We start from the raw sequence: 21,667 nt of genomic DNA, 5'->3' as shown, positions 1-21,667 counted from the left end.
TTCTCCTATTACATTTACAATTGCCAGGTGCTAGTGTAAGTTCTGAAGAAAGACGACGTCACTCAATTCTCAGATGACACTGTAAGGAAGTACTGTTATCATCCCCATGGCCCGTGCCAGCTGGGGTTCATGCTCAGGTAGCCTGTCCTCAAGCCCATGCTCTTAAACATCGTACTGTGTTGACACCTGCCACATAGATAGCGTAGCCCTTTTATGGTGGGCTTGGGGAGGAGATTAAGTTACTGTGCGGTGGGGGCATCCTAGACATGCAAAGAACTGGCATTCAGGAGTGCTGGCTTCTTCAGTGAGAACAGCGGAGTCAATTTTCTGAGCCTCAGATTGAAAATCTTTCACAATACTTGTATTTTATTCTGCATGATGTTTATGAAAAAGCCGAGGCATCGACGCAGGAAAAGAGCAAAGATACCTGGGGGTCTCAGTGGCAATTAGAGCGCGAGAGTGCATGTGCCTGATTACTGGTTTTGCTTATGTGTAAATACATCTCGCTGTGCTAAGCAAAAAATAATTGTAATAGATTCATTGAATCATAATGCAGCCAAGTTTCACTTAGAGCTTTAAACTTGCAGATGAGGCTTTCCCTAAGGCTCCTGTCTGATTGTAGTTGCTATGCCTGACCTACTTACCAGCTTTTCACAAGGTGGCTTAAAAGCCTCCCAGGATATAGTCATACATGGAAAATCCTCCGGGACTGACTTTGCAGAACCCCTGATTCACTGGTCTGGTATTTGGGGGGCCACGCGTCACATAAGGGAATCTTGTTTGGGCCCGTAGTTTTCCCCTAGGAAAGTCACAAGGTTAATTCTGAATACCTAGACTTGACAGTGGAGCGACCAGAGGGTTTCAGATCCAGAGGGATTTTGTGTGCATTCAGTTAGGTGTCACTGAGCCACTGAATGCAAGAGAGCCCGGCATCACTTCTCAGGACTTTGGCTTTTGTTGTAATTCAGTGTCACGCGTTGTGAGTCTTCCCTTTGGTGATCAGCCTGTTCCTCTTCTCGTTGGGTTCATGGCGGGCATGAAAGGAAATGATATTGGACTTTAAAGAAAATACTTGGTCTTAAGAGAAGTGAGTCAAGGGTTTGAGTCTGTGTTAGGATTGTCTCTCTCAGTCTGTACCAGTCACCTGCTGACTGGTGAAAAAATCAGGTGGTAGGAAGACTGTTTTGGTCTGTGAACCTAAGAGATGCGACCTCGAGCAGACATGACGGGATAAACTACCATCCTCTCACTTGGTAGCCTAAGGCACTGGGCGCTGGCAGTCCCATCCAGAAGGGATTCAGGAAGCTTGAACCGACCCCCGGTAGAACTAAAGTGGCCTTTCTGAAAGAACTTGGAAGCCAGTTGCACTCAGGCCTCTGAGGCCAATGCATGTGAGCAGGAGTGAAGACAGTGAAAAGTTACCAGCAAGAACCAGACGTCTGTGTTTCTCTCCCATTCTCCTACTCTTCTTTTTTTTAAGATTTTATCTATTTATTCGACAGAGAGATCCCAAGTAGGCAGAGAGGCAGGCGGGGTGGGGGGAGCAGGCTCCCCGCTGAGCAGAGAGCCCGATGCGGGGCTCGATCCCAGGACCCTGAGACCATGACCCGAGCCGAAGGTAGAGGCCCAACCCACCCAGCCACCCAGGTGCGCCCAGACTCCTGCTCTTTCCAGTCACTCGGTCCGAGCTTGTCCTCTTTCCTCTCCTTCGTCCTTTCCTTGTTTACCTTCCCGCGTTGTCTGTTTTGTTCCGTCTCCTGCCTCCGCGGCCCTCTCCACCGCTTCCCTCTGCTCCCCTGCTTCATGGCCGGGTCTGTGGACCCACGGAGACCCCCAGGGTTTGCTTCCTAACCTTCCGCCTCTCGCTCCTTACGGACTCCGCGTCTGTGGGGCCTTCGGAGGACTTTGGCCCTTGGTTCCTCTTCTGCCGCGTGTCGGACAGTGTTTAACTCCACGCCGGAGGGGTTCTCCAGCACCGGGGGGTCTGAGAAGCCTCATCTGCCTCGGTCCCCTTTCACAGAGCAGTTCAGAGCAGCCTCATCTTTCTGCCCCGAATCCCAGGGCTGCCCTTCCGCGGGCTCCTAAGTCATCTCGGTGCTGTGAGCCGTTCCTTAATGGCCCCGATTCCCAACCTTCGCCTTCTTTTCACGGTGGTCTTCTGTTGTCCTGCGTTTAACACCCGTTGGCCTAATTAAGAATTTCATCTGGGGACGCCTGGGTGGCTCCGTCGGTTAAGCATCTCCCTTCAGCTCGGGTCATGATCCCAGCATCCTGGGATCGAGTGCCGCATCGGGCTCCTTGCTCAGCGGGGAGCCTGCTTCTCCCTCCGCCTGCTTCTCCCTCTGCCTGCTGCTCCCCCATGCTCGTGCTCTCTCTCTCCGACAAATAAATAAATAAAATATTTAAAAAAAGAAAGAAAGAATCAGTGAATTCCGTTTGTTCTTCTCTTTTCACATCCTGGCCTTGGGAATGTATTTTATGACCCTCCAGGCTCACCAGTCTAGGAGCAAACAGGTCGTGCTGGAAGTTTCCAGGATGTGTAGCGAGTGTGTGTACGTGGAATCCGGGGGAAGGTGCTGGTAGGACGCTCACTGCACGTGGGAGCGACAGCCGTGGGTTTCCACATCGGGGGTTCATCGGTCTCTGCGTACCACAGAGCAGAGGGCCCCAGCCCGGCCCACCCATTCTTGTCTGCCTCGTGGAGCGAACGCAGCAGCTTCCGTAGCCAAGCTTGGCTTTCTGAAGCGCCTTGTAACTGGCATTTCAACGGCACAGAGCTCTTTTCTCGGTCAAGAGCTGCCGAAGGGCTGTCATTGAACAGCGGCCATGATGACAGGTTTCTATATGACGCTCCCCTAAAAGCCCCAATATGAAGGCGGGAAGAGCAGACTGTGAGCGGTCCTCCAAGAGAGGCCAGAGACGCACCGTTGGCTGGAGTCATTAACCTGGGGACGGGAACCCCTCAGAGCATCTTGTTGCTGTTTTAAAATTTCCCAATACAGCTGCCTTGCCTGTAGGACCAAGGACGGTAAGAGCAAGAGGGGGAGCCATGGCTCGGCTGCCCCCTCCCCGCTGTAAGTGACCTTGACTCGGCTGCCACCCCGGGGGTCGGTTGTCTTCTCTGACGAATCCTCTCCTTCTTCTGCTTTCAGCTCGGGGACCTGCTTCACAAGTTGCAGTTCGTCCTGACCTACGTGGCTCCGTGGCAGATGGCCTGGGGTTCTTCGTTTCACGTGTTTGCTCAGCTCTTTGCCATCCCTCATATCCTTTGTGCTTCTGTTTTCATCAGTGAGCTGAGAGTCACAGTTTATGGTTGTAAGCTTTCCACGGAGCCCTGGCAATGGAAAGATTTGCAAGACTTTAAGATGACGTTTTAATGGGGACCCGGGGAGGCACTTCAGATTCCCCTTAGACCACTTAGCTTTAAAAGACATTGCTTAATTTTGAACTCCTCCTGCTTCTTAATGCCTAGCCAGGATTACTTTATTTTTCTCTTATTCTTCCATTTCCCATGCCCAAATCTGCATTAAGGTTATCCTGTCTTGTAAATGGAAAGTTACTGCTTAAATGGTTCAGGTGACTCGTGCAAAATGGTGTAATTTGATCTGCTATTATTAAACATGGTGGATAGGGCTGATGGCTCTGATATACTGTTACAGATTGTCTAGCATCACCTTGGGATAGAGCTTGGTAATCACATACTTGAGTAATATTCAAAACTCAGAATTAGATACACATGGAATTACCCAAAGTCTTCTAAAGATGAGAGAACTGATAGATGGTTTCGTTTTGTAGCTGCTCTTAGTTAAGAAGCCTAGTTTTATCATTCGTACATTCATTTGGTTGCTTTGTCTGCTTTTAAGTGTTTCCATAATGGTAATTAGTTTTTATTTACTTCAAAACAATCTTGAGACCCTCCTTGGAGAGATCCCTTTGACACAGATAGCGAAATTGTATGTAGGGTGTGTGTGTAAGGAGAGAGAGAGAGAGATTAATAAAAAGAAAAAATACTCTTGAAGAGAGAGAGATTTGACAAAAATATCCTAGACTCAGGCCTCAAATTTGCCCTCAAAGGTTTTCCTTCCCACCTCATTTATACTTTCTAAATGTGTCCTTTACACAGTGCATTTCAGGAACTACTTATTTCGGAGTCCCTGAAGGAGCTTGTTAAATAACGAAATCCCTGAGCCCAGCACATAATTCTAAAATCCTGTTTCAGGGTGTGGATCCTAGAGTGTTCATCTTCAAAAGCCTGCCCGGGATCCTTACCCTTCTGGCGTGTGTGACCCCCAGTTCTAGAACTTCTTTCCATACAGTGTCCATACAGGGCTCATTAAGACGACTCACGAACAGTCTCCGGGACCTGAACTTTGTGAACAGGCAGGGAAACATAATGTGGGGTAATCGTTAAAGGATAATATATTCTAGGCTTTTAACAATGCCCTTCTCCAGGCATCTTTCAAGCATACCAGGAGCTGGCCTTACAACACACGGTGTCCTGTGCTCCTATTCTTAGACCCGCATTGATATTTCTGAAATGTTCCAAGGTTATTTGGCAGAACAAGCTAATGAAGAAAAAACTGCAAAGTGTGAGCGAGCTCCTCTGCCACTTTTTCCCTCGAACTGCAATCATTTTCTACAATACCAGTAATTTTGGTTTTTCTAAAGACCCCTTTAAAACAAAGACAGCAAGCTCAAAGAGAGTTGATAGTTTTTTTATTTCTGAAGTGCGTCTCAGGCATCCTACCTAGAGTTGAAAGCCCGTTTATTGAATGAGAACTATGGGGTGATGCAAATTTGTGGTCAAGGAGCTGCACAAAGAATGTGAAACTCGAAGTTATGATTCCCAGTTTAATCCTAACTTCGGTCCCACGCAGATCTGTAGCATTTCTTGTGACTGTTTATGCCTCGTTAGGTGAGTTCAGCGATGCTAATTACTCCTTGTGGTTCCGCAGCTGAGTTAGGACCCTTCTGGGAACCATAACTTTCAATTACCTGACCTGTTGGTGTGCTGAGGGTTCGCGCACAAGCACTTTGTATCTGGTACTTAACATCTCTAAGAATAAAAACGGCTTTAGTGTCTACGTCACATGGCACATGGCGCTTGTTAAATCTAAGTGTTTTCTTGGTGGGCGGACTTGTTCTCAAGAAATTGAACATCTGAGATGTAGATTTCATTGGGCGTTTGATGGCTCTGTTTGAGGACCCTTGATGGGTCCCTGTGTTTTTGTTCCTAAACCTGCGCCTGATAGTGACATCCACTCCCCCGCCCCCAAGATACAGAGCCTTCCAAGTGACCTCAGAGCCTGACGACTGCAGTCTTGTGACAGCTGACAGGACCTGTCACCCCCTCCCCCTTATCCCAGGACACCTTCCCATCCTTGATTAGTTGTAAAGGTAGATACCGGTTATCTAGAAGCCAACGTTGTTCCATTCCGAACACAATGAGAGAAATTGTTTAGAAAACCCAGTGTATATGCTGTCAAGACCAAGCTCTGAGGTTCCTAAGCGCCAGGCCTGGATCTTGGCTAATTCTGAAATGTTAATTATTTTATCATTCTATTAAGAAGCTGTGGGTTCAATCCTGGCATCAGGAAGGGACTAATTTGCTCCATTTTGGAAGTGAATTAGCATTCAGGCCAGCGGGGCACTGTTTAGTAAATTGCTTTTTCCAGTACTAGCACATCTCTCCCCTGGTAGCCTCTCTTAGTGTCTGAGCTGGTAACCTCCAGGGAGGGACGCGAACGCTCCCCCTTTTGCTGTGTGTACAGACCGTGCAAGACCACTGTCTCTTAGTAGTTATGCAGGCACAGCCAGATCATTTCTGTTAGACGTGTGTACTGGGAAGCCTGCGGAATTTCTCTTTGGAATATCCTCTTGGGCTGCGGATGATTTGTTTCTAAACTCTAAGGGCTGACGTAGATGTTTTCATTTTAAATGGACGCTATGGCAAGCTTTTGACCGAATCACCCTGTCCCCATGGGAAAGAAACCAAGAGGGCTCCCCACGCGGGCTCTCATTGGAGTCCCCTTTCCTGGCGTTGCCCAAGCAGCTAGAGCCACAGGCTTTCATATCTGGCCCGAGCGTGCTGCATTTCTTTATCGACCTCCCCCTAAATAAAACAACTTCCGAGGCCACCTATCCACGTCTGCCCTACCTGGGACCTGTTAAACTGTGTTTCCTTTCCCAGCACATTGAACTTCATTTGCAGCTTCACACAGCTTTCCTGACGTAGCTTCTGGCTAATTGCATCTGGTGTTTGAGAAATGGACGATATACTCTTGGGGGGAAACACGTAAAATCGACGGCAAGAGCAGGGCCAGCCTCTCCGGGAGGCCGCCCAGCCCCAGCTCCGTGGGGCTTTGTCCTGGTTTTTCTGCAACACCCCCCACCAGCCCTCCTCCCACCGGAGAAATCCCTCCCGTGGCTCTGCCTTCTCACATTTCTTTCAGTACCTTTACTCCATGACATCCCCTGTGCAGGTCCCTTTTCTTCCCGAGACAAGGGCCATGGTTTATTTGGTGCGTTTTGTGACCCGGTGTTTCGGTATTTTCAGCTTTCCGATGAAGAGAAAACGGATGGCGGTGACAGATCTCACAGCAGCTCGTTGTTCTGTAGCTCTGTGTGTGAACCCAGGTCAAAATAAAAGGGATTGGATGCAGACTGTAGCACCATAGAGATCTGTTTGATACCCAAACAAATCAGCACCAGAATGGATTATTAATGGTGGCCGTGTCAGTTCCCTCCTGGAGTTGCTTGGAAGGAAATAGCTAGTTGAAAAAAAAATAAAATAAAGATACAGTTATTCCTGAAGCAAAACTCTGAGCTAAAGTCTTTGAAAATACCTGGGGATGTGCCTGCAACCACACAAGGCTCTCCTCTTCTGGATTTATCTGTAAACGGGCGGTGAGCTCCCCATGGCCACCCCTCCGCCAGCACGTGGCTGAGAGGGAATGAAAGCGTCCCAATGCTTGGGTCACTTCTATGTCCTGACGGTCAATGACACATAGAGTCTAACTGTCTGTGCCAGGCATTCCTTTCTTATTTTGTGCCAGAACTTTCAGAACACAGGCTAAAGAAATAAGACCTCCATTTGTGCAGCCGAGAGAAAGCCCTCTTCCAGGTGGGAAGATCAGCCCGGTAGGACATCAGATCAGACCGGTAGGGGGACGCTCCGAGCCCCCACCTGCAGGGACAAGGGACAAGGAACAAGGTGCCTGTGTAAGCCCTGGACAGTCTGGCACCGCGTTGGCCTCTGCCACCTCAACCATGGGTCGCACCATCATCCATGCACCACGGGGACACGAGATTGGCAGCTAGGAGCAGTGATGGAGAGAGACTGGGGAGGGACCAGCCCTCTGGGCCCCTTCCTCAGATTTCTAGAGATCAGTTCATTGGTCTTCATCAAAGTATGGCAGCAGTACTGATTTTAATGTTGGACGGTTATGTTTCTGATCAACCAGGGTGTATCAGAGTGAGTCCCACCAGTAAGTGAGAAACCCATACAGCGTGTAACATGCTGTGAGTTCATGTGACTACAGTTCTAGCTTGTAAAGCAGATATGACTCGAGCCATCAGTGTTCAACATATCATAAAGAACATACTTTTTTGAATAGTGGGTAGAGAGTCTTTGAGAAACAGAGATGCTACCTTCTCACTCAATGGTATTTATTTCTTCTAAAACGTGTAATTTAATTTTAATTATTTATAAAGCTACTTAATACTTTAGCAAATGTAGCACAGTGCGTTTTGCTCCACTAATGATGCCCTAGTAAAAAGAGACTGTTCTTTTCAAACCTCGGATATTACATCTTTGCCATAAATCACCCTGAGACTGCTGGGATTTTTACGAGAATCATTTGGTTTTCATGCTGGCGAAATGAGACCTAGCGGGATCCTACTGAAAGTTTTATATTCCTGACTCGGTACACAGAGAGATCACGTGCATGCCGTCTTTTCTTTCCTTGGCGAGAAAACAGCTTTCCTATAAACAAGTCAAAACCTGAAATAATATTTCAATACATAATAACACTGAAAAAAGTGGTGTTTTTTGTTTTTTGGGTTTTTTTTTTTTTTTTGCCTTAACTCAGAATTCTCAGATTCCGCCATGCTTTTCTTTCAGACGATGATCACCTCCATCTTCTCTACCCCACTGAGCCCGTTCCTCGGGAGTGTCATTTTCATCACCTCCTATGTCAGGCCAGTGAAATTCTGGGAGAAAAACTACAAGTAAGATCCTAAAGTTGATGCTAACGTGCTTTGCTAAAATTCATGCTTCCCGACGCTCCTTGATCTTCCTCGTGTCAAGGCTCCGCCTTCATGCCTCGCCAGCGGCTGGGGGCTGAGTGTGTCCCCGGGGGGCTTCCTTCGTTCATCGCTCAGCACTGGGGGTGGGATTGGGGTGGAGGGGCTTCGAACCGAATGGGTCTGATCGCAGGTCTGCTGTCGGGTACCAGCCCGGCTTTCACTGGTCGCGCAGGAAAAATGAGTTCCCTCTGCCGAGTATTGGCATTTGCCCTCAGAAAGGTTGTTGAGGGAGTCCCCGGCGGGCATTGCCCCTGGATGGCACGTGTCCCCTCTTGGCTGTACCTTCCGTGAGCATCCTGAGTGTGCGTGTTGCGTGCAAGCGTGCACACTTCACAGCTCAACATGACGGAGAACACCAGGTGTTCCAGAGCGCCGTTCAACTTGCAGAAGTTATTTATGTCTTTTCTTGACTACGTGGCCTGGCCAGTCACAAACTTCCTCCAGCAAACAGTGATGCAGTGGGGGCGCCTACTTCTGAAGGGAAGGCGTGAAAGCAGAGTCAGGAGTCATCCTCCACCAGCTAATTTTCTAGAACTCCTGAGGGCTTGGGGGAGTGAGGGGAAGGAGCTGCGGACAGGTGGCGTGGAGAGCGCCGGTGAGCCGGTCCATCTTCAACTGGGGCAGAGGAGAAGGACTGTTCCAGAACCCCTCCCCTAACTTATAGTCGAACCTGTGCTGAGTCCCATAAACCCAGTCCACCCTCCACGGTATTATCGACGTGACATTTTGCATGACTCGGGCCCTTGACGGTGCGCTCTCGATGTCCTGTACAAGACACCACTGACGTAGGAGGTCTGTGGTTTCTGTTTCTCCCCTTCGAGGGTTCCTGCGACCATAAAATCACACCCTTGTGGGATGGGCAGTACGGGGGAGTAATTAAAACTCAGCCTGGGGCGCCTGCCCGCCTGGGCTCACGTCTCACCTCTACCACTTAACGCTGGTGACCTCAGGTCTCTCTCTCCTCTTCTGTAAAATGGGGGCAAAATGAGGGGACCTACTTCACCCACTTGCTGTGAAGAGAAAATGGGTTCATATACATAGAGCCCCATGCGAGCCTGCGCTGTTATGATTCTTCTCTGTTGTGCCTGGAAGTCCCTGTGGGGCCAGGGCTGGGAGGCCAGGACGTGGTGGGGAGACCCTCTGGCACGTTCCTCATATTCAAGAAAGGTGGGATTTTTGTAGTACGAGCACCTGTGTGAAATTTCGCACAGACGCACGAGTCCTCTTTTGTGTGTGTTTAAGGAGAAGCCGTGCATATTTACAGACCCAGAGCATAAAAGAAAATGACAGGCATGGGCTTGTTACTTTCAGTTTCCTTAGGGGAAGACAATTTGGGGTATCTTTTTGGAGCTCTGAAAACGGCATTTACACTTGTAACTAAGAGGACTCTGCAATGCCTTTGCTCTTAACCATGCAGGAAAGTGCAAGATTGTTTCAACTTGATCGTTACTACAAGAGATTTCCTTTTTGTCTCCTAGTCTCAGATAAATTAGGAGCCGGTCGGTCTTTCTGGCCTGGAATCTGACATAAGCAAGATGCATCCCCATTGAGCTGGACAGAGCTTTAAGGGTCCCTGACAGGAAGGGGGCGGGGACAAGCTCTGGGGGGAGTTTAAGTGCCAGGTGGTCTCCTAACCCACGTGGGGAGCACGGTGCTCCTGGACGTCCCTGTTTGCTCAGTTTCTCCACTTGATGGTTTCAGTCTTGTTCTTGAACCATCGGCTTCTGGGGGCTCCTTGCGTGTATGGGCCTCTAGAGCAGGGTCCCCATTTCCTTACTCTGTATCACAAATAGTTGATTCTGTGGTGAGCCACTGCGAACTCAGTTGAGTGCTTTTACGTGCGGGAGGGGTCTGCCTTCGCTCGGCCTGGCTATGGGTGGGGCGGGGTCTGCAGGCATGTAGAAGGCTGTCCAGCCTTTACGAGGTCTCTCTGAAGGGGCCAAGTCGGGGAAAATGTTCAGTGCCGCTGGGAGAAAAAGTTCCTGATGCAAAACCCAGGCTGGTCGCCTTGTGGGACATCAGAACACGGAGCCCCGTGCCCAGCTGCTTAAAAGATCAGTGATGGAATTCTGGACAGTAAGAGGTGGGTATCAGGAGAGGAAATGGCAGGAAATCTCATCTGGATCCCTGCAAAGGCTCTGGAAAGCTCATTCTGACTATCTTTAAACCTTTGGTTTTTATTTCAAATGGTAATGACTGCCTGCCTGGTTTCTGGCTGGAGAGCATCTCTGTTGCTGTCCCACTGCCTACAAGGGAGCACTTGGTTACCGGGTCTTCGATTCTGTGGAGTTGGTTACTACTCATCCCCTGGCTTTCAAAGGCCGATCAGAGATCCTCTTCCTCTGGAGTTGGGGGTGGGGCACATGCTGCCGGAGGGTACCCCAGCATGCCACCCCCTGCCTGGGCTGTGGGCCCCTGCACTCGCAGTCCCCTCTCCTGGGCCTCCTCTCCCTCTTCACCCCTGCTGCCTTGCTCTCCCAGCCTTCCCAGTCCTCCAGGCTTTCTCTCAGCCCTTTGAAAGCTGACTTTGTTCCTGCAAGTCTCCAGTGAGCCCAGCACCAATGAAACCATTTTATATATTTTTTAAAGATTTCATGTATTTATTTGAGAGAAAGAGAGAGAGCACAAGCAGGGGAAGGGCAGAGGGAGAGGGAGAAGCAGACTCCCCGCTGAGCAGGGAGCCCAATGTGGGACTCGATCCCAAGACCCTTGGATCAAGACCTGAGCCGAAGGCAGATGCCTCATCGACGGAGCCACAGGTGCCCCATGAAACCATTTCAGTCCCCTAAGGAACTAGTAAGTAAATCACCAGCCGCCTGGTGATTTCCAGGCCGATCTGTTTCCCCCCACCTGGGCTGTCTCGAGATCCACAGGCTTCCTGTTCCCCAACACTGCTTCTCTCGGGGACACACATGTGTCCTCTGCCCTCCAGACTCCCCTGCGCTCTGGTCAGTTCTGCACGTATAGCACCAGGTTCCGTGCTGCCCCAGAGGCCTGTGGTGGCTCGTAGCTGCCTGAGGAGAAGAAATGCCACCTGGTCCTGCCCTGTCAAGTAAGGAGCTCTGCAGCGCTGGGAATGCTGGGCGCCGGCACGGTCCAGCATGGTGGCCCTCCTGCCCCTGCATGGCTAGTGACCATTTGAAATGAAATGGGGCTAATGTGACTGAGGAACCGAATTTTTACCTTTTTATTTTTTTTCTCTTAGAGAGAGAGAGCCCGGGGAGGGGAGGAGCAGAGGGACGGGGAGAGAGGGAATCTCAAGCAGGTTCCTTGCCCAGCCAGGAGCCTGATGCAGGGCTCGATCTCACAATCCGGAGATCATGACCTGATCCGAAATCAGGAGTCAGACACATAATGCACTGAAGCTCCCAGTCATCCCCTGAATTTTTACTTCTTCTATTTAATTGTCATGAATTAAATTTCCATAGCCACATGTGTCTAGAGACTACCACGATGGACAGCACAGGTCTAGACCCTCCTCAATTTCCAGCTTATTACCCAAAACGTTCTGTCATACCTCATGTATTGTGGCTTTTTCATCCCAAGCCTTGCCTTGGGCTGTGCCCTCCACCTAAGTGTCCTTCCCGCCCCCGGGACCTCTCCAATTCCCATTCACCCACACCCACCCAGATTCCACCTCTTGATGGAATCAAGGAGGATTAGGTTCAGGAGGCCTTCGAGTTGAGAGACATTATAGCCACCATCTTTGGAAGATGAATCAGCCTGTGGCCATCAGCAAACTCTACCCAGGATTGGCAGAGACGATACTTATCACCTAGTCTAGACCTGTTTCTTTTTCATCTTGTGTTCCTGAGAGGCTATGCGCATAGTAGGTGTTCTCTAGTTCTTAAACGAATTGAGTCCCGGGATAGTGTATAAAACGGAAAGGAGATCTTCACCTGGGTCTCATTTGCCAGTGTTAGGAAGTTCCCTGTTAAACTGATGCTCTCTCGACTAATAAGGTCTTAAAAATCTGTCTTGATGAGCTCTGCCTGGGGTCTCCACTTAAATTACAGGCAACGGCAACAAATGCACTGTAATTTATAAATTGTAATGTGCCTTGTGTGTATAAATCCCCTTATGATAGAAACATTCTGCTATTATGATATATCACCCTTCTTCTTGCATATAAACAATCACTCAATAACCAAACTTTGTCATGAGACAGATGTTTAGGTTAGAAATACTGATTCGTGTTTTTGGTTATCCCAGCAAGTATCTTAGTCCTAAAGAAGTTAACTATCTTTAGCCCTAATGAACGAAAAGTTCCATTAATAATGAGTTTGTTTGGATAGATCAGAAGTCCTGTATAAGATGTTAAACACCATCACTGTGAGGAGACGCATAGAACAAGCACCTGAAAGGCTAGTATGGCTTTCATGGAAGTTACATTTCTATCACATTCTCCAGATTGGTTTTAAAATGTTAAATCAGGGGCGCCTGGGTGGCTCAATGGGTTAAGCCTCTGCCTTCGGCTCAGGTCATGATCTCAGGGTCCTGGGATTGAGCCCTGCATCGGGCTCTCTGCTCAGCAGGGAGCCTGTTTCCTCCTCCTCTCTCTCTGCCTGCCTCTCTGCCTACCTGTGATCTCTTGTCTGTCAAATAAACAAATAAAATCTTTTAAAAAACTGTTAAATCAGGGGCATCTGGATGCTCAGTCAGTTAAGCGTCTGCCTTCAGCTCGGGTCATGATCCCAGGGTCCTGGGATCAAGCCCTGTGTCCGGCTCTACACTCAGCAGAGAATCTGCTGGTCCCTCTCCTCCTCCTGCCTCCCCACACCCACACTGGCTTTTGCTCTCTCTGTCTCTCTCTCTCTCTCAGATGAATAAAATCTTTAAAAATAAAATAAAATGTTAAATCATTCTGGGCATCATCCTCCACAAATGAGCACTAGGCATCTACATGAGGGCACCGTGCTAGGTTCTAACAACAGGAGTCACTCTTTTCAATTGGTCTGCAGAAACACCCTGCTCTATTCCATGTCCTTGGTCCCAGTCTAGTTAGCGAGAAGATAATCAGCATTACTTAACCCTCAGCTCTCCCTGCAGCAGTGGTCATTTGTCAGAAAGTGTGAGCTTTGTTGTCTGTCAGATCTCGATTGAAGTCCCGGCTCATACGCCTGGTTAAGTGTTTGGGAAATCAGTCAGTCTGTGAGCCTTGGTTAACTCATCTGTAAAATGGGGTGGCTGGCTCTCCACCCCTCCAGAAGTCACAAATACTGAGCAAGACATGGTTCACTGTGGTAAATGCACAGGCCATTTCTATGTACAGCGATTTTATCCTTAATCCTGTCCCATTTTGTTCCCCTTCCCTATATTTCTATCTTCTCTCATTTGACTTTTAATTCAGTTATGTCAAAGCACATTTCATACATCCTTGCAACCTATATCAGAAATCCTTTCTGAAATGGCAGAGCACCATCGTACCAACCAGTGAAAAGACACACGTGTAGACCATGTGACCTCAAATCCACAGACAGCACGCTGTCACATGCCCCTTAAATATTTGTCTTCGCCTTTAAGCGCTGTGTTTCTTTTGATGTCTTACCCCGTCACAGAGCCGGTCCTGTGCTTTGAGCAGCAGAGTTGCCTGAGTTGAAAAACATCTCTAAAGCATCACTATTTTGTGGTTTATCAAAAGACAGACTATATGATCAAAATAATTCAACTAGTCTCTGTGGGCTCCTGTGCATCTTACTGTGTTGCTTCCCAGTGCCGTCGTGGGTTTGGAATACAGAAGCAAGGCTAGCACGGGCCCTTGGAGTTACCGAATCCCCCTCGTGCCGCTCATGGAAGGGAGTCCTCCAGCATCTTCTACTCTGGGCGGAGCCGCCCTTGTGCCTTCTTAGGCAGCCCTCGGTGAGCTTCGTCTGCCGGGGCTGCGGGCTTTCCCCTGTGCCGGATCTGTTCCTTGTGTCCTCACCTGGATGCTACAGTCACCTGGATGCACCTGCTCTTGCCAGAGCAACCAGCATCCTCGTGCCTCCTGCGTATCCCACCCTTCACTGCTTGGAAGACAGCGCTCTCCCTTCACTGCCCTCTCTCTCAGGCTCAACAGCCTTCCCTACCTGTGGTCTTTTTTTTTTTTTTTTTTAAGATTTTATTTATTTGACACAGAAAGAGATAGTGAGAACAAGAACACAAGCAGGGGGAGTGGGAGAGGGAGAAGCAGGCTTCCCGAGGAGCAGGGAGCCTGATGCAGGACTCAAACCCAGGACCCTGGGATCATGACCTGAGCCCAAGGCAGGGGCTTAACGACAGAGCCACCCAGGTGTCCCACTACCTGTGTTTTAAATGGTGCAGACCTCAGAAGCCTGGCCGCCCTCATCCAGAGATCTGCTGGACGGCCTCTAACCCTCCCCTCTAGCGTGTTCCAGATGCCGTCTACTCGGGTCGCAACAGATGTGACCTCCCGTGAGCCAGATACTCTGCTCTCATTTTCGCCTTCTAAAATCTAAAACCTCTCAATTATTTTACTAAAGTGGTGCCAAGCCAGGCCTTCATCATGCCAGTCGTATGTGTGTGGTTTAGTGAAAATCAGGAATTTACATTTCTGGGGCATCTGGGTGGCTCAGTCGTTTAGGCGCGTGCCTTTGTCTCAGGTGATAATTCCCGAGTCCTGGGATCGGGCCCCACATTGGGCTTCCTGCTTAACGGTGAGTCTCTTTCTTCTTCCTCTGCCTCCCTGCATGCTTGTGCTTGTTCGTTCTCTCCTTCAAATAAATAAATGAAATCTTAAAAAAAAAAAAAAAATTTACATTTCCTTTACCAACTCTTGATCCATCATTGGCTTTCATATTCCAGCCCATAGAGGTCCATTTCTTTGTTCCATTTTTTTTATTAAGATTTTAATTGTTTGAGAGACAGAGAGAGTGACAGGGAGCACAGGTTGGGAAGAGAGGGAGAAGCAGGCTCCCCGCTGAGCAGGGAGCCCAATGTGGAGCCCACCAGCATCTCCGTCTTCACGCGTGGTTTGTTAGTGAGGATGCTCAAGGCCATGTGTGTCTGACTTGGGCAAGGCAGTCAAAGAAAGAAGTTCTCAACACGCATTTAATTTTTACCTTTTCACCATGGGGAAGATTTTTCTGGATGCTTTCTACCCACTGAGCTATTTTAAGCATGGTTTGTAAGATCTTTGTGCAAAGCATGGAGTTTCTCAAAAGCAAAGCAGCAAGCTTATTCGGCTTATGGGTTAATAGTAAAATGGAGCACTATAATTAAAATGTGCAATTATGCAGGGTAGGATTTACATATCTCAGCTTGCAATTAAGCTACCCCACAATTTATTTGGATATGTTTACAAAGTGCCTGGACATACTGCGATAAAAGCCCTGAGGCTCCTTTTTCAGATGTCTTAGGGCTGTTAGACTCGGAGCCATGCCTAGGCCTGTGCTGGGCTCCAAGGTATGACTACTGGTGGTTACGTGGGTAGTGGAGTAGCGCAGCACTAGTCCTCATTTTGTATTTACTGGGCAGCTGCGCACCTTCCCCAGTATATGCATTCTCGCCCGTATACCCATTCTGGAAGTCGAATTTCATTTTTCTCATTTCACAGATCAGAAAAGGGAAACTCAGGAAGTTAAATGACTTGCCCAAGGTCACAGGACAAGTCGGTGGCCGAGCCAAGACTTTAAACCGGGTCTGGTCTGAGTCCAAGCTTTGAACGCTTTCCGTTATGTCCCCAAACCTCTCAAATGCGTCGCACACCATAGGCGATTCAGTGGATATCCGTTAGAGGGTTCACTAGGGACTGGAAAGGAGCTGTCACAAATGCCCTGCTCAGAAGAGGAGCCGGGTCGGAAGGACAGGCAGTGCCGCCCAGGCCCTGAGGTCCCTTCCCTGAATGGGCCTGACTCCAGAAGTGGCTTCTTTCAGTCCGGGGGGCGTGGCGGGTGGCTCTCAGCAGGGCTGCCTCCGTCCCGGGTCCTCAGCGGCTCCAGAGCCCGAGCCGGGAGGCGTGAGCATGGGATCTCCCACACGGGGAAATCTGTGATCACCGACCACCGTGAGCCTCCTTTCCAGGACGAGCCATGAGATTAGAGCGGAAATACGGCTTCCGGGCCCTTCGTGGGCACCGAGTTACCACCTGCAGTCCTGAATCCAATCTCAGGCCCAGAAAGGGGGTCGGACTCATTCAAGATGTGAATTTTCTTTTTAAATGGCTGATCTGAAAAATTCCTCTTGGAGGCCATCACTTGCCCTTCATTTTCCAGGGTGTTGAGTAACTCCAGACAACTGCGAAAGGCATGAACACAGGCCCTCCGTCCCCCAAGAGCAATGGGTAGGCCTTCAGGAATCTCCCTCCACAGAGAGGACAATGCAGGCTTGTCTGGGCGCACGTATAAATTCGAGAATTTTAAGAGATTTAAAAATGCTTAGGAATCACTTTGAGACTGATGACAGACGTGTTTTGGGGCTGACACTGCTCAGCCAGCGCAGGGCCACGTCTGGGGAAACAGTGGGTGCTGGGACTCATGGGGCAGCCAGGGTAGGAATATGGACCAGGTCCTAAACTTCCCAGAAGGAAAGAAGTAAAGAGATACGAGCAGGGAACGTTCTTAGTCACGGATGGTAAAAGGAAAGCGTCAAGGCCGACGGAGAAGCCAAACATTGCTCAAGAGTCCAGTGTCCATGAAGCTCTGCCAACGGCTGGGACTTGGGGCTGACTGAGAACGCGCAGCCGTGCTGGGCCGACGTCTGGTTTCTCTTCCCTCTGAGCTTAGCTCCGCATACAATGTTTCTCTGGAGCTTAGGCCTCAGGTAAGAAACAGACAAGCAAGTGACATGGTGGCCGAAGGGCCCGGGCAATGGAAAGACAGAGCTCAGCCCAGAGTCTCAGGGATCTGTTGTTTTCTGCCTGGCCCAGCGAGTTCTGGAGCCCCTGGGGCAGGCAGCTGTGTGGGTCAGACAGACCCTCTCTTTCCCCAGCCTCGGTGGTGGTGGTGGTGGGGGCACAGTCCTAATGCCACTGGCAGCCTTCTTACCCCCACAAAGCGAGACTGGCCTGAGAATTCAGCAAACACAGAGGAATGCAGGGCAAGGGACGCGGAGACTGATTTCTGATGATGCACCCTCGACCGTGGGGTCCCGCTGGGCCTGGTGGAGCTTTGGGCTGTGTAAGCCAGCTAATTCCATATTTTGCTTAAGTCATTTCCAGTTGGGTTTTCTGCCACTTGAAATCGATCGTAAAAGCAAAGGATGGCTTTTATCGAAGGGGTTCCTCCTCTCAACCTTTTATTTTGGGGGAGTGACAGCACGAAGGTCAGACCTTTATCGCCAGAACGCTGTGGTTCTAACTGGGCTTGAAGCCAGGGAAGGTTCTGGGCGTCCCCTGGGGTGCCTCCAGGACCCCGTGGCAGATGTGGAGTTTTGAGCCTTCCCTGGTTCCACGGCTCACATGCCCCGTGTCTGATGCTCGTTTTCCACATCCCTTCTCTGCCTCAGATTTTTCTCAACCAGAATTTCTGGTCTGTGTCTGAAAGCTGTTGTGTCTGAGAAACTAAATGACGAACTCGGCCCCATCGTGCTGTTTTGCTGACGGTTGAGAAAGCTCTCACGCACATACCCAGGGGTAAGGTTTGACACTTCAGGTGTGGCGATGAGCTATTATGCAAATATATTCCAGAAGGATGACGCTTTTGAGGAACTCCAGGGCGGCGAATTTCTCAAATAGCCCCTGTTCGAGCTTATTATTCATTATGCTGTGTTGCATAATTTTGCTCAGGGTCCTGTTACATTTTGCTGAGCAGTTAAAGAATTTGAAAAGTGCAGAGTAGTGAGGTTGACCATGTGCCTGCAGGAAGGAATCCAACATGCCCACCTGCTCCCCGGCTGTCTGGGGCTGCTGACTCTACACTTCAAGGTCACGCAGGAGCGAGGCTTTGTGACTGAGTCAGGTTGATGGATGGTTTCAGGGGTGTAAGTCAATAACAGCGTGGAGCAGAACCCCTTTCACTGCAGCGAGTGAGGGCAGGGGGCGTCCTTCTCCGGCTTTTAGGGAAGTGTTGGAGATCGGGCTGATTTCTTCCAAACAAAGGAAGGCAGGAAATAGCTCTTAAGTCCACACTAAATCTGCAAGCTCTTTTATTGCATTGGATCACATATACAATAGTGCAGGGGGTTGTAGATCACGACCTCTGTCTAATGGAAGTTCAACCCCCAAGAACTCAAGAACCTCGGGCACTTTAGGTCTTTCCTGTGATCGGCCAATGCTCGAAATGGATGTTGCCGGCCATGGTCAGTGTGTTCTCATTCTCCCTGTGACGATGGAGTCGGCTGCGGGCAGGCCGCTTTGGGCCGCGGGGAATGTGTGCATTTGAGGGTCTAGGTGGAAACTCACTTCTTAGCCTTCTAGTGATCAGGCGGGGCTCCTTTAGTCTTGTTTCCAGAGCATATTTCCATGACTGACTTTAGTCCTACTTTACTAGAGCCAAGAGACCTGGCCCAGGCTTCGCATATGGTACACAGTGGTACCAACTGATTAATGACATTAGTACTTTACGTGGACTTGGAAGCCATACTCTTTTTTTTCTTGTCCCTTTGGGAACGTTCTGCCATCATCACCACTCACAGGGTTTATGACACTTTGTTGTGTCTGGATTGCTATGTTTGCTTCTCTCCGTAAACATTTAAGTAGATTGATGCTCGCCTTCAAGATAGATGAAAAATGACCAATGACGGAAAAATAATCACATGCAGGAGAATTAGAAAAAAAAATCTATTATCTGATAAAAATAAGGCTAATTTAATGTATTATATTCCTTTTCCATTTATGATGCCTCCTTATGTTACATTGAAGAAAGGACTTTGTTTTAGAGGTTATAGAGTGGGAACTTTATTTCCTAGTGTCAGGGAAGGCTTTGGAGAGAGATGTACTTTGAAGTTTGGGGAAGAGGAAGGAGAGAAAGTTCTTAGTGGGTTTTAAAGAAAATTGGGTAAGAAATGAAGTTTTTAAAAAGCAGTTGAATGGTAGAACACTTGATTTCTGTGTAGAGTTCTCATGGGTAAAGAGCAGCTAGCAGGGAGAAGGTTTTCTTACCATTGTCGAAGAACCTGTTTTGGCACCATTTTGAAGAGATTTCTGCACCCTTATGTTTATGGTGTCATTTATGATAGCCAAGATACAGAAGCAGCCCAAGTGTCCTTTGATGAGTGGATACAGAAGATGTATATTCTACTTATATATATCTAGATCTAAATACATATTGTGGAATATTACTCAGCCCTAAAAAAGAATGGGCTCTTGCTGCTTGCAATGACGTGGATGGGCCTAGAGGGTATTACGCTAAGTGAAATAAGTCAGAGAAAGAGAACTGTCATACGATTTCACTTACATGTGCACTCTAAAGAGCAAAACAAATGAGCAAATTAAAAAAAAAAAAACAAATAAAAAAACATATAGTCTCATAAATGCCGAAAACAAACTGGTGTTTTCCAGAGAAGAGGTAGATGGGGGGGAATGGGTGAAAGAGGCAAAAGGAATTCACAGGTACAAACATCCAGTGATAAAATAAATAAGTTGCAGGGATTTAAAGTACAGCATTTAGTCATAAGTACAGGAATATAGTCAGTAAGTCAATAATATTGTAATAATGCTGTGTGGGGACTACCCTTAATCGTGGGGAGCATTGTATAATGTAGAGCATCGTCGAATCACTGTGTCGTTCACCTGAAACCAAAATAACATTGTGGGTAACTGTACTGCAGTAATAAATTTTCAAAAATAACGGGGGAAAGGCTGGGGCAAATGCAGGACAACTGGGAGAGACGAATGAACCGATTTTATCTGCTCTGTGTTGTCCTTGGGCTCCCGGAGCCGAGACTAGACACAAACCGTTTCAGTATTTGAAAAATCAATATGGAAAACATTTTCAGGGTAAACTTGACTATTCCTTTTTCCCCATTACAGAAAAATCCATCCCCGAATATACTGATGCAGGGATGTCAAGAGCCTTTTCTGTTCTCTCATCGCTCCCTGGGGTGACTGGCCCATCACAAGGTTAAAGGGATTCTTTGTTTCATTTTGCGTAGGTTAGTGGTCACCAGCACAGCTCTGCATTTTAATTTCCTACCTCAAGTCCTGTGCAATGTTTAGTTGCCATCGTATGCACAGAGACACCAGGGGATCAGCAGAATCAAGCAACGCTCTCCTTTACACCCCTCACACAGGTTAATAAGTCATTAACCAAGTTAGAAACAGAAATCCAGTTTTATTGACTTACAATTGCAGTTTCGGTGTTGAGGGTATGGAACGTGAGCAGAGGAGCGCGTCATGGTCTGGAAGGGACGAGAACGGCAAAGGCAAAGTGAAGTTCGTCTCAGCGGGGAGCACGCGGGCGGGCTTTTATTAAGTGCTACATCCCTCGGTGACAAAACAACTCCGTGTGCTCATGGTTGCGTGTTCAGAGAGGGTGTCTTCTCACGTTGCTGCCTTTCCTGAGACAAGCAGCCATGCCAGCGGGAGGACCTCAGGGAAGCCGTAGGGCTGCATGCGCCCCTGCACAGATGGGACTGCTCATTGCCAAGGATGACCGTGTGTCCTTTTTGCTGGGCAGGGGGCTCATCTTCATGCAAATCCTGTGCATTCCACTGGTCACCAATCAAAACAAAACAAAACAAAACAAACTACATGTGTCTTCATTCCCAGGAGAAATTTCACCCGCAACTCTAGATCACGGTCGCATAAATGACATCAGACTTCTTGCTACCGGAAGGTTATAGCACCCAGACATCAAAACCTTCAATCAAGCATGTTAAACCTGGGGAAAACCCAGTACCTCCTTGATAATTTAATTTTTACGAATCCATTATAATCCTCTGCATCTCTCATTGTTCAAGTCCCCCTTTGGCTGACTCTTTGTCCAACTGCATGCAACACGAATGGTTTTATTACTGTTTTTATTAGTTGAGTTTGCAGAAAGAGAAGAAACACTTTTCACCCCCTAAATATTTATGACCTTCCAGTGAATGAGTAGTTGGATTTCATATCCTGTATTTAAAATGTTGGATAATCTTGAATTCTTCTGGCTGAAATGGGAGAAGCAATCTTAATTGGAAATGTAAGCGAGTTTGGATCAGAAATGAAAATTGCACATGAATGGATTATTATTACAGTAACTAAATTCAGGCCTGCTGTTAGCTATGACATTTTTTTATTTAAAAAAAAATTTAGGCTCTTTCTCTTTATTGATTCATGTACGGTTGAAAGAAATAATACAGAGGATCTCCCGTATAACCTTCACCCAGTTTATAGATGTTAACATCTTGCAAAACTGTCACAATCAGAATATTGGTGTTGATAAATTCAAGATACAGAGCTTTTCTGCCACCACAAAGATCTCTCCTGTTGTCCCTCCCATAA

General features: G+C 48.3%; 1 protein-coding gene across 2 annotated transcripts in view; it reads left to right on the top strand.

Moving 5' to 3' along the window:
- Nucleotides 1-21,667, top strand: part of PCNX2 (pecanex 2) — a gene marked incomplete at its 5' end in the record, with an annotated part of 286,590 nt that overhangs the window by 198,825 nt on the left and 66,098 nt on the right. For both annotated transcript variants that reach the window (XM_080822822.1, XM_080822823.1), the window contains 2 exons: nucleotides 3,153-3,270; nucleotides 8,100-8,229. In XM_080822822.1, coding sequence (XP_080678948.1) covers nucleotides 3,153-3,270; nucleotides 8,100-8,229 — 248 coding nt within the window. The remainder of the gene's footprint in view (nucleotides 1-3,152; nucleotides 3,271-8,099; nucleotides 8,230-21,667) is intronic.

Source organism: Martes martes (genome assembly GCF_963455335.1).
Source record: "Martes martes genome assembly, chromosome: 14".
Lineage (NCBI taxonomy): Eukaryota > Metazoa > Chordata > Mammalia > Carnivora > Mustelidae > Martes > Martes martes.
This window is presented reverse-complemented; position numbering and strand designations above follow the sequence as displayed.